Genomic DNA, 19,041 nt, shown 5'->3' on the forward strand with positions numbered 1-19,041 from the left:
GCACTGTATATATACTGACTAACTAGCACAAGTAATTCTAGTAAGTGATCATTCTACAGGGACATCGAAGGCTTGCTGCTGTGGATCCACCTGTCTACAATCTTGCTTCTTCTGCAAACATCTCTCTTATCATTACTAGAACAATTATAATTGTGAATTAAAGAGGCGAGAACTATTTCTGTCCTTTCATCATCATCCTGGCTGCTAATGCTAATATTGCATTGCTCTGTTTGCTTTCAATCAAGGTTGCTATTGTTGATTCTTCACATTCTGCTACCATAATTTTTATGTTAAAGCCATATCCCACTAAATGTGAGATACAATGCCCATAAAGTGTTTTCAGTTATCGGTTAACACAAAAATCCTGACTACCATTACACCATGAAGACAAAAGAACACCCCAAGCACCTCAGAGAAAAGGTAATTGAAAAGCATGTCAGGGGATGGATACAAAAGATGTTCAGGACACAAAACATCCTCTGGAGTTCAGTTAAATCCATCATCAAGAAATGGAAGGAATATGACATGTTTTACTCATGTTTTACCTAGATCAGGCTGTCCTCACAAACTGAGTGACCGTGCAAGAAGGAGACTAGAGGGAGAAGCCACCAACACACCTATGACTGCTCTGAAGGAGTTTCAAGCTTCAGCAGCTGAGATGGGAGAGACTTGTGGACAAGTTGTGACCTGTACATTCACCACGCTATGAAAAAATCATGTATAATTATGTAACGTTACGACACATGAAGCAAATACTCGGAACTATTTCTTGAGTAAACTGCTGGGCGGAGGGACACAGTGCAGCAGCCACGTCTGGAGTGTAGTTCCAACTATGCATTTAACTTTAAAACATCTCCGTCTCGTAATGTTCCACGATTATTTCATAGTGTGGTGAATGTACAGGTCACAACTTGTCCACAAGGGGGTTTTGGAGTCGTTGGATTGTGTATTTGATGAGTTTGATGAGGGAAAGCAAAAATTCCGTCTGCTAACATAGCGTTCGCGTTGCAGCTGGTTTAACGGTCCCCCCAGATCTAGAAACAGCTTGCACCGACAACTAAAGGAAACGAAGCTATTAATAAGACTATAGGAATTATGGCGATGGGCGAATTTGCCAAAATGTTGAAGTATCCCTTTAAAGACAACAAGGTGAATGTTCTGGATTGGCCAGTGTCAAAGCTCAGACTTTATAGCTGGACTTGAAACAGGCTGTTCATGCCTGATCCTTGCTCAAGAAGAATGGAGTGTCCAGATGTGTACACGTGATTGAGACCTATCCACACTGACACACCACTACTGACTTGATGGGGGTGAATATTTATCCAGCCACTTCTTTCACATTTGAATAATTGACATCATTTTGTAGAAATCTGTTTTAACTTTGAAATTAAAGAGTTTAAAAAACTGTACAAATAAGGACTGACTGACTGACTGATCAATCCATTCACATAGAGGTGTTAGCATTAGTTTCAGTCTGTTTCTGAGGATACACATTTTTGAAACCTCAGTGTTTATGTAATTAACTCCCCACTCCCAAAAACTATACTATATAGACATATTCACTGCTCACACTTTAAACCCAAAAGGGAAATTCAGATTACTATTGTTCAATGTTCATTATTAAATGAAAGCAAAACTTTTTTTAAGTCATTTCTTCTTTTGTAGCTTTTTAGCAGGAAAGAGAATCAGTTTAAGTTTTACACATAGTTTGGAGAATTATTCTTAGGCCTTGTTGCCCAGCCCTACTTAATTACCAACTTTTTTTTTTTTTTTTACTTTAAATCAAAGCACAATAATGCTGGTTAAAATCAAATGGCTGTTAAAATAAGTGGCTGGAAGATTTTAAAAACCACCTGTGACGTTGTAGTAAAATGAGCTCGATTTTCACCACAGTTTGCAAGCTGGTGTTCCTTAAACCTCTGTGCCATTAGACGTTCTTTCTTGGAGTATTTTGTCCACATGAATGTGTTTTTTAGACTAGTTCTTCATAAAATCTGTTCATGAAAACTTGGCCAGTACTGCGTACCTCAGAGCCTCACTGTGCCAGTCTTCAGCACCTTGGACAGCAGCAGCAGCAGCAGCAGCCCTCTGAGGATGTGAGTGCTGATGTTCCACCTCTGCTCGAGTGTAAAAAATCACTAATGTGACCATGTGAGTCTAAGTAAACCCTCTCTGACCATATAATGAGGAGGTGGGGTCATAGTGGGAGGGGTTGCCTCTAGGAAGCAGCACTCATTTTCTTCCACAGCAGATTTTTTTTTGTATCTGGAGAGAAAGCTTCCAGGAGTGTTCAGATGGTGAGGTCAGAATTCAGAAGATTCGTGACACTTGGAAAAAACAGAGAGACAGGAGGAGCAACGCCCACCGATTAGAGTGTGGAGTGTGTGGAGACATAAAATGTGGAGCCTTCAGAATACGAGCAGCTCGTGACACGCATGGTTAAGTCAGACCCACGCACAACGAGGGAAACACATCACTTCTCTTCTTCCCATTTCCACTCACATTCACCTTACAGTGGTGAGCTGTGCAGAGAGGAGGAGAGGAGGTTTGGATGTGCGCAACAGAGCCTGCTGAGTGCCACTGCGGTCACGGAGCGCACAGCAGCATCCTCTGCCTCCTTTCGCTCTAAAGTCTAAAACGAGACACAGATTTGGATAAACTCATCCCCTCCGTGGAACCTGTCGGCGAGTATTTGTTGCGTGCTTGGAATATTTTTCACTCCTCTAACAAGTGGTGAGTTGGTCAGCTGAAAAAGAGAAACCAGCCAGAGAAAAATGTTTGATCTGCGCACCGTGTGAGTACCATTTCCTAACTTGTTCCTCTCCGTGACCCTCCGTGTTATGCACGACTCAGCACCTTTCTGGTGAGGATGAGGATTTCATCTTCTGTTTGCAAGGAAGACATAAGGATTTCACTCAAACTGGATTCTTTCGTATGTGGGGAATGGCTGCTAAAAATAGCCTGCATGCCGATGAGACTACAATGAACAGGTTGGTGTTGAGCTGAAACTTGGAGACATGCGGGAGGATGCTCAGTTTTAGGACATAATCATCCACATCACAGAAAAAGTGAGAGTGGAGGCAGATAAAGAGATCTGTAAGATATAATTTCCTTAAGAGTCACTTTTTTTCACTTGTGGGGAAAAAGAGACCAACAGGCGATCTTAGGAGCAGCTTGTTGATGGCACTACGCACCAGGAGGACTTGGTTTGGGGAGCTTTTGCGCAGGGTCTTTCGGCTGCAGGACTCCTGGTCCAGGCGATCCAGTAGTCTCCTGTGTCTCTCTGCAAACCAGGAGCAGGATCTGGGTTTGTGTCACCACAAGTCAGGAGGTTTTCACCGCGGACACAGTCACCAGAGCGCACCTTTCTGCGCCTCCGCCTCCAACCGCTGCCCACACGGCTTCCCCCACGCTCGCTGCGTCTTCCCGGGGAACCCGAGGGGACATGAGCCCCTCGGTCGCCGCTTCCTGTTGGCCATGAAGCGGCAAAACGTGCGGACCCTCTCCCTGATCATCTGCACGTTTACATACCTGCTGGTCGGGGCCGCTGTCTTTGACGCCCTGGAGTCTGACTTCGAGATGAGGGAGAAGGAGCAGCTGGAAGCCGAGGAGAAGCGTCTCCAGGGGAAATATAACATCAGTGAGGATGATTACCGCAAACTGGAGACCATCATCATGGAGGCTGAGCCCCATAGAGCTGGGGTGCAGTGGAAATTCGCAGGGTCATTTTACTTTGCCATCACGGTTATTACCACCATAGGTAAGTTTTGGTCTCCACTGGCGAGTTCTAGTCTTTAAAACCGGCTTTAACGAGCTCCTATAACCTTTACAGCTGCGTCTTAGTGTCCGTGTGTAGTCACCGTTGCGCAACAGGACATGATTAAACTTTTCCAAGGCAGTAAAATGGCCTGGAGGTGACAATTACGCGAAGCAACACGTTAATGATGGGCTAAGGGCTGGGCAATGTATTGACATTTTGAGATTTATGGACATATTTTCAAATGAAATATCGATATAAAATATCTTCAGGCACTATATCAATTATGTTGGTGATGGAAAAAACTAATTTAATAATACTGATACATAACTAATGGCTGTTTGATACAATGGCAACTGAAATATAAGTGATAAACATCCAATATTGGGTCATTTGTTGAGTTTAATGCCAAAAACCTTGGGAAAACCCCTTGCATAGGGCCTATATTGCACAAATATGGTGGCAACATTTGGGAAAGTGGGGGCCAGTTCCACTCACTTTCCCAAATGTTGCCAACGTATTTATGCAATTTAGACAGTGTTCTGTCTCGGTAGGTTGGTTTTTCTATTGTTTGATATCATGATCATCAAAATGATCTGATCATTTTGAATGCATGTTGTCAATGTTTTTGTGCAATTTCAACAATATGCAGGAATTTTTCTTCAATTTTTAATTATCTAAAAGAAAATTTGCCCAATACTGGCTCACTAGGTCCTCTAGTTTTTGTTCCAGTTGCAGACAGGTTCCAGTATAGTTTGAATTTTACTAGAATCTTATTAACGTGTATAATTCTGCTGAAATACACTTTGTGTATCGCCATCATCTAAAACATACCAAACTATGATTTTTGGTCGTATGGCCCAGCCCTAGCTGAGAGCTTTACGCACAATCAGGGCTGATTTCAAACATCCAGGAGGATTAGGTGTTATCATAAAGTTTAAAGCAACATGTTGTACATTGACTGGCTGGTCCAAAGGTTGTCAAACTGCGTGCAGATCACTATAAGTCTCTCAGTTTAATTACTTGAGTTTGTGTGGATTTTTACTTTTCCTCAAACTCTCGAGAATGACGTGGCGCGCTCAGAATAGACCTATCATTTCCTCTCTTACAGTCTCAGTTTGCATCGATCATCTTGCGTCACCAACGTGCAGACAGACAGAGTGGGAAAAGTTGATGGAGTCACCCACGACGACATTAATCTATGAAATCTGCTAGAATAAAACCTCGCAGGCTGATAGAGAGCAGCTGCCGGAGGAGCAGAGAGTTTGTGGTGCTGAAAGGACAGCTCCTCTGAGGCTCAGAGAGAGTTCAGCACCTCAAAACTGTCGTCACGTCTGCTGCTCCTCCCTCGCTTTTCCACACTATCCTTCAGTCTCTACAGATCGAGTTTGCGGTAATTTCCAGGGTTGTTTTACCACAAATGTAAGGAGTGATAAATGATCTATAACAACACTCTACAACAACAGGTGATTCCAAACTGATGGTCACGAAAAGTAAAAAGTATCTCCCTCTTTAGCGACCAATTAATCCCGTTTTTCGTTTAATAATTGATAACACATAATCCCCTCTAAAGGCACTGAAGATGGCATGACGTTGACGCCACTTTTGATGATGCATTTGCGTCATGAAGCTCATTTCATGCTGTGAAGGAGGAGGAGTTCGTTTCGGTTTACGCGCCACAGTGGCTCTTATCCACATTTAACAGCTGAAGTCAGCTGTGGTCAAACAGGCTGCACAACCAAGTATGGTAGTTTTGCACAGGGATGGTCACAGGCCTGATGAGTGTTGATATATTTAAAAATGGGGGAAACATAAAACTGCATCTGAATGATGAGAGCTGGAGTATAAAGATGCTGTTTTAGAGCTATGTCAACGTTCAGGTTTATATGCCAGTGAGGACTGCATGCATATGCGATCTTAGACTCTTTTATAGAAGTGCTGGGGCACCCTTAAATTCAAGCTGAGCACCCCTAAGAGGAGCAAGTGCCCCACCAGATTATTTTTTGATGTGAGAGAAATGATAATTCCACGTCAGGATACAGGATGAAACCATCCTTGTTTTGATACATGACAAAAAAAAAAAAAACAAAAAAAAACAAGAGTTAATCAAGCAAACGTTTTTTTTCTAAACCCTTTTCCTAAGCAGACAGATCTTTTAAATGTTGGGAAAGGGACTCATCTGATTTTCTGCTGTAATTGTGAAGATATAAATCTACAGGCCATAATTTCTTAAGAAGGCTGAGCACCCCTTAGAGTCTGATCCTAAATTTCCCTTGATTCCATGTGATTAAAAAAAAAAATCTTAGATCAAATTGAACCTTACCACTTTCTTTAATGTTCCTTAAAACAACTATTTAAATGCAGATGATGCAATATAAAGTTGAGCATATATTTGATTAAAAAATGATTTAAAATGAACTCATCAAGCTTTTCTGCATCTTTTAGTTCAGTTTCTCTTGTGTGAATGGTTGTCCAGATGTGCATGCATGTGCATTTGCCAGCTTCTTTCTTGAAAATTCAAACACTTTCGTCAAAAATAAGTAAATAAGTAAATAAACATACACAGGCCAGAGACGACGTCAATTTTACTGCTAAGGTGCTCAACAGATTGGCCTTTTTATACACTGCAAACATTCATGGTCTGCCCTTTTTATTGTCTCATGGTAATCTTTTATGCCACTGCTCAGTCTGTTATTTCTCCACTGGTCTCGTCTTACTCCTTTTCCCTTCTCTGCCTTCCCTTCTGTTGCAATGTGAGCAAAAAAATGAAACAAAGGATATTATAATTTTACATTTCAACATTTTGTGTAAAAAGACTTATTTTCACAAAAATCAAAGTTTTCTTTTAAATTGTAATCTTTTTATCATGATTTATTTATATAATTATTTATTTTTGTCTAACAACTGGTCATACACCAGTATTAATTTCATCCTCAGACATGACTTGAAATGTTCATCCAGAGCTTTTTGTCAGTGAGGAAGACCACATGATAAAGTGCTATTAAATAAATAAATAGAGATTTAACATAATGATAAAGATTTTGACAACAAGTAGTTTTAGTTTAAGTCAAGGAGACTGAACTAGACCAATATGTAAGTACTGGACTGTCAGACATTCAAAACCTATGATATTACTGCACTGTGTGTAAAATCTGTCAAAACACAAGCAGAGATGAGGTGAGCGAGCAGCAGGAGGGGATCTGCCTGTTTGTGTGGCAGAGAGAGCACAAGCTGTTAGGTAGGACTCCCTTGTTCTTTAGTGTTTGCTGGGGATAGTAAACCAGAATAGGATAAGATTAAAAAAAACCTTTATTCATCCCCTTTGGGACATTTTTGGTTATTATGTTTCAACAACAGTATTCGGCAGTTATCATATTATCGTATCATATTTTTGTTTTATAAACAGGAAATTTGAACGCAATGCTTTGCTTTCAGATACATTAACACACTCGCAAAGTATTTGTGGAGTCACAAAGTACAGTTAGAGCCATTGCCATTTATTTTGTTTGGATAAGGCATCTGCAGAGTCCCTCAAACTTTCCTCTTTGATATCTGTTTTTCAAATGTACCTTGAGGTCCAGCAAACTCTTCCCAAGTAGCATTAATGTCACCGAATACACTGATAATTTCTTAAAATTGGGAAGTGAGTGACATAGTAGAATGTTTAACAAGATATCACCAATTAAACCAACACCAGTTAAACCAAGACACCGGCTGTATACATCAGACCAAATAAATGATGAGAATCTGACATGAGTTTTTTCTTCCATCTGTGTTTTTGTAACATCTGGGACTTGAAATAATAGCAAGCAATAAAGAAATAATCTAAAATGTGATTTATTTAACTTCTATGATTTGTAGTTATTGTAAACCACCTCTCACAGTCCATCTAAAGTACCTCTGGGGCCCACCGAGGGGACCATGCATTGAGAAGCACTGTCCTGTGCGAACACACACAAGTGTGGGTGAAGTTTAAACATCATCATGATAAAAGAAAAAAGTTTGGATGGAAAAACTTCATTAAATATAGTAGTTTTGAGAAAATATAAGCTTTTACCAGTAATATTAAACTGATATAAGATTTCTGTTAAGCAATCCAGAAAGAAAGTAAATAAGAAAACTTTATTTATTAATATTTAAACATATTTTTGTCTAATCTTTTTACCAAATAATAGAAGAGTGTCAATACTATCAACATAGACTTGAATTGTTGTAAAGCACCAATACAGTGTATGAATATGAATAAAGTTTAACAATCCTATCCTGCTGTGAGAGCACTACATGAAACATAAAGTCAGTCATTTAAAATATGTTAAATGAAATATGCTTTTAAATGAATAAAAGTACTATAAGTGTTATTTGCATTGCTGTTCTTGTTTGACCAATAAAAATTAGCTTTAACTAAAATGTATGTACTTTTTATTTGCTAACTGGACTAAAATGTTTTTGCATTTTTTTGTCAGTCAGTTCTCTAAAATTGTAGAGAAAATGACTCTTTTGTGATTAAAATGAATGGACATTTCAATCTAAAGACTAAGACTGCATTTAAAATAGCTGACAAAATTAGCACATTTTGTTTTATTAGACTTAGTAAAAATTCTCCATGTCCCTTATAAGTTTCAGTGGCAAGAAAAAGTGTGTGATAAAGTTTCTGCATTAATTGGTCATCAGATGTGATCTGATCTGTATCTACAGTAAGTCATAAGTATAGACAAAGACAATGTACGTAACCTTAGCTCACAGGCTAAAAATTGAACAGGCATGTTGTCCATGGCAGAACACCACAGATGAAGCTGCTGCTTTCTAAAAAAAAAAACCTTCACTGCAAACCTGAAGTTTGCCAAGGAGCACTTTGACACTCAGCAACTCGACTGGGAAAATGTTTTGTGCACTGATGAAACTTGAATTGTTTGGGTAGAACACGCAGCACTACGTTTGACATTAAACGGGTACAGCATACCAACATGAGAACATCATCCCTACAGTGAAGTACTGTGGAGGGAGCATCAGGATTTGGGTGCTTTGTTGCCTCAGGGCCTGGCCGTTCGCCATCATTGAGGGGAAAATTACTTCTCAAGTTTATCAAGGTGTCCTACAGCAGCGGTGTCCAAACCATGGTACAGTGGTGAAACGTGGCCCACGGGCCCGCTGCAAAATTTAGAAACAAAAGGAGAACCCCACATGAGAATATGAAGCTTGTGCTTGACTGAGTGATACTTCTTAGTTTCAGCACTAGGCCATGATAGTACGCTAATTCTGTGCACAATGTTTTTACAGGTAGAATTTATTACTGTGGCCTTTTTGAGACTAGACTGAAACAACAATGAAAACACTCCACCTCGCCCACCTCAACAACATCAGATTAGTGTAAAGTATTTTTAATTGTTAAAAAAATTCATGAGATCAGTCTGATGCTCCAACCTTTACCTGATGGCCCATTTAAGCTGACTCCCACCCTATCATACTGACTGAATCAACTTAGAGTAAATGAATTTATCTTGAATAATCTTTGCTCTAAAACAAGTTTAAACTCTCCTTTTCAATCTGCAAACATGAAGTGAGATCACGCTGGCAGAATGAGATTAACTTTGCCGTCCTGCAGAGGTCACAGAGACGTGCTTTCCTTCATGATGGGAGTCAGATAGTTTAGTTCAGGATGTCTTTCAGCTGAGGAGGAACTAATGCACTGGGCCTGTCCTCCTCCAGTTTGCCAGGCAACACTTAAAAGAGACGGCTGCACAGAGCAGCGAAGGCGGATCCACTGTTGTTTCCAGGCTACTGCAACAAGAGCCATTGTAATATTCATGTTGGGTGAAGTGGTTACATCTACTGAAGGCCTGAGTCTCCTCTGTGGGCTTTTATACTTTATCATACTGTGTAGATGGGGACATGTAGACTTTCTCTGAAATATTTAACCATGCTGTTTGGGCTAAAGTTTGACAGAATTTTCCTCTTGTGAACTGTAGTTGAGATTTAATATGAGTTTTCCTCAACAGTGTTTTTTTTTTTTTTTTTTTTTTTCAAATCTCCCATAAAGCTTTGACTAGTGAAGGACCGGGGCAATAGTTATTGTATGCAGAGTCTCTCTCATCTCAGCTGCTGAAGCTTGTGCCATATTCCTTATATTTCTTGATGATGGATGTAACTGAACTCGGGGAATGTTCAGTCCCTTGGAAAAAAGAATAAAAAATGATCCATCCTCTGACTTACATATTTCAGTAACCTTTTCTCTAAGTTTCTTAGAGTGTTCCTTTGTCTTCATGGTTTTAATGGTAGCCAGGAATACTGATTGACCAGTAAGTGGACCTTCCAGACACAGGTGATCTCCATTTTCCTAACTGTGAGACTGCTAGCACCAATTTCACGCATGAGAGGTTGACCCAAGCTGAGCAGAGAGAGGAGTGGGAAAGTTGAAAGTCTGTTTGGGAGTTCACTAAAAATATTCAGGCTCAAACTGGAACCCTCTTCCCTATGTTTCTGTGAAAGCACAGGTGTTTAAACACCCACATCCCCAATGGGTGCATTTGAGTACTTATTCAATTAATATGTAATTTCTATGATTTTGAATATCATTTATAGATACTGTTATTATTTCAAGCATTAAGCATGCTTCCTTCAGCCATAGAGATGAGCACACAGTCTGCTGTGTCTGTGGTTGCAGGCGCTGCTATTATATGCTTTTAATATGGAGTGACAACTAAATTAACAGATCAGATGTTGAAATGTGGTTATTAGGACAACCCTAGGGCGTGCTGCACGGCCCATGGTGCTGTCATCATTATCAAGCAACAAATGGGCAGAAACACCAGACTGTGAAGTTTCTAAACCACAAAAGAATGACGGCTAATATCGATGCTGACATTGGAGGAACTTTAAAGCTAGAATAGAGAAACATGTGGAGACATATGTCTGTACTTTTAGGAGTGTGATCTGCTCAGTGCTGAGAGATATTACAGAAACTTTCGGACTGATGATATTTTATCGAAGCGTCAGACCGTGAAGTGAGACAATCACAGAAAAGTGTCGTTATACGTTTTTCTGTCATTTTCTCATCTCATCTTGGCAAAGACTTTTCTTTCACCCTGAGAAAGTAAAATCCAGAGTTAATATTATTTGAAGGTAATATTTGACCTGACCATCATTATCTTTGGAGGAAAGCTGTGATGTGATGAGTTTTCTGAAAGATTGAACGGCTGTGGTCAAATATATCACTCAGCTGAAGTTTCATGGCCTATAAATGTTAAGAAGGGTATCATCTTAGAAATAATGACACTAGATTAATTTTCTCCACTGTTTCAGTTTATTTAAATTTCAAAGACAAAAAGTTAGAGGGATGAAAGTACCTTGTGCAAAATTAGACTCTGCTGCTCGGATAAGGAAACAATTTGGACCTTGTCCACCATGAGCTGTTTATGGAAACTAATTAAATTTGTGTCATCATGTTGGAGAGTAAAAATGGTTCAAAGATGTCTATTAAGATTTGTGTTACCACACACTGGCTCTGTGTGTACATTTACAGCAGAATACATCACCAAGAAAAATGTAACAGCATAGCTCAGGATGCAACAACAGCCACCGATACGTCTACAAACTTTAAATAGTTACATTGTCTAGGATATCTTTTAAGTCAGCTGTTTACCTGATACAGGAATGTTGTAGCTGTTTTCCTGACGGCTCAATAGGGTTTACAACTTGTATTACACTTTTTTGTCTTCCTGTCTCCCGAAAGTACCTTTACACTGTATGTTACACTCACTAACTCACACCACAGTCATACACTAATGACCGAGGCTGCTATGTTAAGAGCTCAATCCTCTCTGCAGCAGAGCATCATGGCATTTGGTGTCTCACCCAAGAACACCTTACCATGTATATCCTGGAGCTCATGATTGAACTAGCTTTTGTAATCCAATGAGGGATAACCAAACTGAGTAACAGCCCCCCTGAGACTAACGCCACATGAAAAAAAAAAAAAGTCTACTGGTTGGCTTTGTGGCCGCAGGTTGCTGTTTGCCTTCATTGTTTCTACCTGGGGGTTGGGACCCCCTTGGTGGTTGCAAGACAATGAGAGGTGGTCACCAGATGCTTAAAAAAATTAAAGGATATTTTTAAATGATTTCAAATTGTATTTTTAAAGTACATATGTTTGAATCCAGTGTCATTACAAGCCCTGCAGGTGTAATGGTTAGGTGACTGAATACTTTTGTCCATATAGTATAGATGAGATACTCTTACTAACATATTTTTCAGAATGTTGAGTCAAAGTTAGACAACTTTGTCATATCAAAATGACAGTTTATAGTGCAAAAAAGCAGTTAAAAATTGTTCATGTAAATGTGCCATGCAGATAGAATGGCATGGAGATACAGTATGATCGCAAAGTCCTAAAAATATGGTTGATGCGGTGGAAGCAGTAGTAGCAGCAGTTGTGATGTCAGTGATGGTAGGAGTAGCTGCTGAGGGAAAAAGACTCAGTTGTGAAATTCAAATTAATTTTTCAGGCACTGAAACATTCATAAAAGTTTAAAAAGTCTGCAATCTAAGGCCGGACGAGCCACCTGAGTGTAGTTTGTCTAGCAAAGGTCACTATCTCTGACTTTATGGAACATCTGGTGGAAGCTATGATCACATTCCCATCATCATGATCATCATTATCATCACCAAACCTCTATAAACCACCCGAGCCAGTGAAAAAGTGTCTGTCTGCTCTAACCAGGAGCCCAGCTGTGATACTGTGAACACACAGCTGTCTAGAGGGAACATCCTGGTCACCATGATCCCCCTCCATAACCCCCTGTCCATCCAGAGTGACCCTCTAAGTTGGCTCTGTTTATTCCAGTGAGAAATGGCTCTGAGTGTGACACTTAGTGATGACAGCAGGTGGTGAACACAAGGTGTTGCAGCTCTGCCTGTGGGGAGAAAGCACCCTTAGCATGCAGTGGGGCGTACTTACCTGCCTTTCTCACAGCATTGAGTCACTCTTGTTGCTGGGAGACCAAAGATGGCATTAAGGCGAAGGAAATCGCTGCTATTTATATAAATATAACAAGTATATATAGCTGATAAGCAGCGGAGCATATGACATCTTTTTGAAATCACCTAAAACTGTAGCAAAGTTCATGTTTTTGAGTAATTTTCAAAGCTAAACATGATCGACACCGAATAACTGCAAAACTGGAAATCCTTTTAAAATAAATTTAACGAGGGTGAGCAGTGCTAAAGGCCATATCAAATTGCAGACAAAACTTAATTGCTTTTTAATCATGAAAATACTTGAACCAAACAATAATCTAATTAAAAAATATTCAAGGAAATAAAACTAATTGTGAATTTTACAGGCAGCTGAAGCTGGAAAGATCATCACCTTGTTTATGAATATCAAAATAGGAAAACACATCATGTCTGATTACAGGCAAAGATGGGCAAAGTATCAAAATAAACAAATACATTTTAACAACAGGTGTGACTGAAAAATGCAAATCAAATATTAACACAGAATTAAATAAAACCACTTAAACTTTCAGACTACTGAACACAAGCAGCAGTGCAAGGATGCTTCTCTGTTGCTTTTTCCCTTGTGTTGTCCTGTGCATCAACCTGTGCCATGAGTGATATTGAACCTAAACCTGTCTTAATGCAATGCTGGATGTGAGGCCACCTCTAGAGCCATGGTTCTCAACTGGTGGGTCTGGAACCCAAAAAGTAATTTTCAGCCGAACAAAATATGTGGTAAAAAGTCTATGATGTGCTTTTATTCTGAGGAAACTGTCTTCATCTCATTGTTCCAAAACATTTTTGTTCCATTTCATGTCCAAACTGACCCATTTTTTCTCAAAAATATTATTCGTATAATATTTATCCATTTATATCAAAAAATTAAAGCAATTCAGTTTGATTTTGTCATTCAGCACACTGTAAAACTGAACAAGTTAAGTGCACTCAAATTATTTTTTAAATATGATTACATCCTATTTTTAAGTATTGGAAAAAACCATTAGAGGTATCTGGTTGCATACAGATTTTAAAGTATTTTTAATAAAGTTGATGTTCTTAATCGACTGCAATTTTCCTTTAATTCTGTCACATACTTCAATCTTGAATATTCATACCACTCAAGGTAGACAAACTTAAGCGACTGCAAGAGAAAATTAGATGGAACTTCTCTGAGTCAGTAATTTCATTCATGGTTTTATTCAATAATGCCAAAGGCATTCCTGTGAAAGCTGTGAAGCTTTGATTGTCAAATAATTTGAGAACAGTCACAAAAAAATACTTGGAATGATAGAGTACTGTTTACTTAAAACTAAAAATATGTTCAATCAACTCAGATAAATAGAGCTGAAATAGCTGTTTAGGACTTTTAAGTTAACACAACTGGATCTTTTTTTAATCATGTTGAGAACAACTGCTTTAGAGGGCACATGCCAGATACCACAACCTGATGAGAACTATTATAATCAGTAACATCAGATCGGCTTATCCTGAAGGTCAGTGGTCAGGACACACCATCTACTTTTTGTTTCTCTGACATTTTTCTCTGTGCACAGATGTAACGCTCCAGATGTATCGGTTAAATTACTGACTGTTCACTGGTGGCTTTAAGCTGAATGCTTTTGTAGATGCAATTAATACAGCAGCTAGTGTCAACAGAGAGGAATTTCTCTGTTTTTAGATTTCATCATTATGTCAAACTTAGGCCTGTAGTCAACCAACCAATCTTAGATTTCCTTCAAGATCAAGAAAAGGTTCTTTCTAATCTGCAAAAGATGTTTCAATGCTTTCTTTCTCAAAGGCAAATCCAAAGAAGAAACTGGGGAATACAAATCACTCAAACTTTTCCATCAGCATAGTCTTCTTCATCTCTTTAAATTTTCTTTGACTTGTAGCTCTGTAGTTCTTTTTCAAATGTTTTTAGAGGAGAAATGATGTTGTTAGTGTTCTGCTCCTCTGTCAGTTTAATTTCAGCATCTGTCTTCTCTCTGTCTTAGTTTTTCCAACGATCAGCAGCAAAGTCAAAGGAACTTTTGCTGAGTATTTGTTCCCATTCCCAGGCCAAAAGATGGAGTTTTCTTAAGACGTAGGCCACGGGGAATTCATCTTTCCCACCTTTGGCCTTGACAACACTGAAATCATGTAAAAATGGGAACAAATACTCTAAAAATACTTCTCTAATGAGCCCAAATTCCTCGTTTGCTTTCTTTCTGTGGCCTGTCTTTTATTTCGACTTGTCCCTCTGATCCATGTCTCCAGCCCTAGCTTGTCTCCCCTCTCCCTTTTGTTGCACCTGTGTCTCCTTAAAAAAAAATCAAGCCTGGCATCCTTCTGTCCAATCACACACACTGGCAAGTGCAGTCCAATTAGTCCCAGCTGTCTGATGTTACCTAAGTAGGTCTAACAAAAGTCCATGCAATTAAAAAACATTTGTAGAACCAACTAAATTTCACACTGAAAGTTAAAACATGCAAAAAAGTCACACTTAGTTAAAATCACAAGTGAAACCAGTTAGACTAACACTCAAATAACAAAATACTTCCAAAGGGTCCTGACTAGCACTGTGGCAAAAACTTACAACAAAAACTAACTCTTTGTAACAATGCTTCTTGGCAGTAAATCTTATACTGTTGAGAAATAAACAGGCTTTCTAATGGTATAAGATGTACTGCAAAGAAGCATTGTTAAAGCAAAGAAATAATCTACTCAACACAAATTTACTTACTTTTTGTTTATGCTGCTCACTTTCTGTCAAAATTTTCTTAGACTTTACCAGCTTTGTAGTTGAGGTCACTTGGGATAGCTACCCCACCTTCTTGTCCCTCCACACAAATGTTAGCCATTTTTGTGTCATCTCACCTCACTGTGTACTGAAGGAAGAGTATGTTGGCATGCATCAGAAATTCAGATCACCACACACCTCTACCTGCTGAGCCACAGTCGCCCCAGATTTCTGAACAAGGAAACTTTTGTGAAATCAAAAATGATTTTATTCTCAGTGGATCTTTATCGGTAAATGTGACCTAAATTTACTACTTTCTTTTTGTAAGGTTTGGACTTTTTATGCCTATATTTGAGAGACAGGACATTGAAATGAGCGGCATAGCTGCAGTATAAAAGGCACCTAACATACTTGGAAGGCCCATCAGCTCCCCTCCATGTACTGGTTTTAAATCAGACTTTTTTTTCTCCCTACAATGAGGACTTTTGCAGCTACTCTGGTTAATCCTCTGTTTATTTTACAGTGTAAACCTCCTCATCCTGTCTCTTTTATTTGATATTACCTTTATGGCACAAAAACAGCGCTGTTCAGATTCATCATTGATTATTTAAAAAGAAATACTTGAGTTTTGTTGTACTTTACAAGTGAGTGCCATCCTCACAGCTAAATGAATCTCACATCCTCTTGAAAAGCCTGCTATGTGAACATGAGTCAGATGCAGCATCTTTGTTGAATGCATTGTGCTGTTCACAGCTTCCATTACGATTGAGGCCACAGCCACTCACAGCATGTCTTTCTGCAGGATTTCTCCACTCACACACTCATTTTAGCCCACTAAAAGGGAGTGGATTATGAATCGGCCTATTCAATGAAGCCATTAAGGCTTCTAAATAATGAAATAGTGGTATCAACAAGGTATGGAAAGCATGACTTCATTTTGTAGAATGCAATTACAGAGAAAATCCCTCCTTGAGGAAAAACTTGCTTTCTTTATGTTTTTCTCATTTGTTTATGTTGTGTTTGATTTTTTATTTGTTTTCAAGAATAGGTGTGAGTAAGCTCCAGTGTCCAAGCTGGTCTCATGGAAGCATTTGGTAAATAATTCAGATCTAAGAAACATACTTGGCACAAGCAAGAAAATAACAGTGCATATTAGGGTTAGGCTACTGAAATGTATTCATGGGTTTATTTGCACACAGCAGCAATGTGGTGTGATTTGTCTCCCACTCCACACAGGCCAAAGGCTGCTCATTTTGCTTCCGCTCAGCTGCCATTCTGTGGGTGAGAGCACAGCCTGTAATCTTGACAGGGATTGTTTAGTGGATTCCTGAAGATTTGAGCTGATTGTTGTGATTATGTGTGAACAAGACGATGGTTTGGCTGGAGTATGACTGGCTTTAGGAGAACACAAAGACTGCCCATGTTTAGCATGTTCAATGTCGATGAGGACTGATTGCAGAGCTGTATGTTCATATCATAATAGATGTAGACAATTTTCCCTGTCAGGCAGAAGAGTTTTTCATTTGAAAAGAGACCACTCTCCAGCCATGCAATGTCCTTTGTTCAAGCTTATCGTCTCAACATCAAAAAGCACACACCAGGAAGGTCAACGCACTCATCTGAATTTTCTTGATGACTCTGGGTAGTAATACCTCAGGTTTCTCTTTACTTAAGATGGATTATGTAAATCTCCAAACATCAAGGGCGGAGGATTTCAACAGTCAATAAAATGAGTGTGCATATTTTAAATCCAGGTGATGAGCTCATTCATAATGCAGGACTCTGAGTATCATGGTTTGCCAATAGCTCATGACATGTTTTAGGTGTTTATGTTGTTACGGCTGGAGGAAATCTTCAGAACTACAACACCAATTTCCAAAAACAATGGCAAATCCTTTTGACCGTACATTTAAATAAAAACAACACATGGACATGATATTTGATGTTCAAAAAGGTAAACTTTGTGCTTTTGGAAATATACACAAATTCTGAAATTGATGCCAGCAACATGCTCTAAAATGTTGGGGAACGGGCAAGAAAAGACTGGGAAATTTGTGGAATGCACAAAAACACCTGATGCAGTGGAGATGGAAAGAGGTTAATTTGCAACAGGTAAAAGTGCCATGGTTGGGTATAAAAGGAGCACTCCTGAAAGGCTCAGTTATTTACAAATCAATGGTTGCACAGGGATGTCCACTTTGTGAAAGACGGCATGGGCAAATATCTGCCTACAAAAGTCTTCCATGGCCAACTGTGAAGAAGCATCCCCACAGCACGATGCTGCCGTCACCATGCTTCACAGTGGGCATGGTATGTGCCGTGTTTGGTGTCTGCCAAACATAGCATATTGTATGATGGCCAGGAAGCTCCCTTTTGGTCTCATGAGACAAAAGAACACTCTTCCATTTAACCATGGATCTCCATTATGCCTATTGGTGAACTCTAGTTGAGATTTAATCTGAGCTTTCTTCAACAGTGACTTTCTCTTTGTCACTCTCCCATAAAGCATTGACTGATGAAGAACCTGGGCAAGTTATATGCAGTCTCTCCTATCTCAGCTGCTGAAGCTTGTAACTCCTTCAGAGTAGTCATAGGTGTCTTGGTGGCCTCTCTCACTGGTCTCCTTCTTGCACAGTCACTCAGATTGAGAGGATGGCCTTAACTAGGCTGATTTCCACATGTGCAATATTCCTTCCATTTCTTGATGACGAATTTAACTGAACTCTGGGGGATGTTCAGTGCTTTGGAAATTTCCCTGTATCCAACTCCTGACTTATACTTATCAATAACTTTTTCTCTGAGTTGCTTGGAGTGTTCCTTTGTCTTCATGATGTAATGGTAGCCAAGAGTACTGATTAACTAGTGACTGGACCTTCCAGACACAGGTGTTTTTATACAACAATCACCTGAGACACATTCACTGCACTGAGGTGATCCCCATTTCACTAACTGTGAGGCAACTAGCACCAACTAGCTGGCCCACTGCTGAATTCGGTCAGGAGGTGAATATTTATGCAGTCACTTATCTTTCGTTGCATTACTTTGTTAAAATCTTTCATCAACAACATCCAGAGGCTCCGCCCAAGCTCATGTAAGATGGACTGACTTAAATTGAAAAAGTCGACATCATTTTTTAGAAATATGGCTATATGTCATCAAAGCTAAAGAGGAATAGGACCATCCAAAATGTTATTTACACAAAGTTCAGAGGCCAGTATCTGTGATAGTGTGGTGTGTATCAGTGCCCATGGCATGGGTGACTTGCACATCTGTTAAGGCACTTTTAATACAGAGCGGTACATACAGGTTTTAGAGCAACATAATCTTCCAGATGACATCTTTTCAGGGACATGCTGCTCATTTCAGCTAGACAATGCCAAGTCACGGTCTGCACAGCATGCCTTCACAGTAAATAAGTGTGGGTGCTAGGCAGGCCTGCTTCAGTTTAGACCTGTCGCCCATATTGAATGTATGGTGCATGATGAAGTACAAAATACAACAGTGGAAACCTTGCACTGCTGAAAACATTAGGTAAGATTGTGAAAGAATTTTACTTTAAGTACTTTTGCAA

At 39.4% G+C, this 19,041-nt stretch overlaps 1 protein-coding gene across 1 annotated transcript in view; it reads left to right on the forward strand.

Moving 5' to 3' along the window:
* The first annotated feature begins 3,180 nt into the window (after window positions 1-3,180).
* The window catches only part of kcnk9 (potassium channel, subfamily K, member 9), a 71,184-nt gene continuing 55,323 nt past the window's right edge, over window positions 3,181-19,041 (forward strand). Inside the window, exon 1 of the mRNA XM_041809858.1 lies at window positions 3,181-3,760. Coding sequence (XP_041665792.1) covers window positions 3,181-3,760 — 580 coding nt within the window. The remainder of the gene's footprint in view (window positions 3,761-19,041) is intronic.

Source organism: Cheilinus undulatus, linkage group 16, assembly GCF_018320785.1.
Source record: "Cheilinus undulatus linkage group 16, ASM1832078v1, whole genome shotgun sequence".
Taxonomy (NCBI): Eukaryota; Metazoa; Chordata; class Actinopteri; order Labriformes; family Labridae; genus Cheilinus; species Cheilinus undulatus.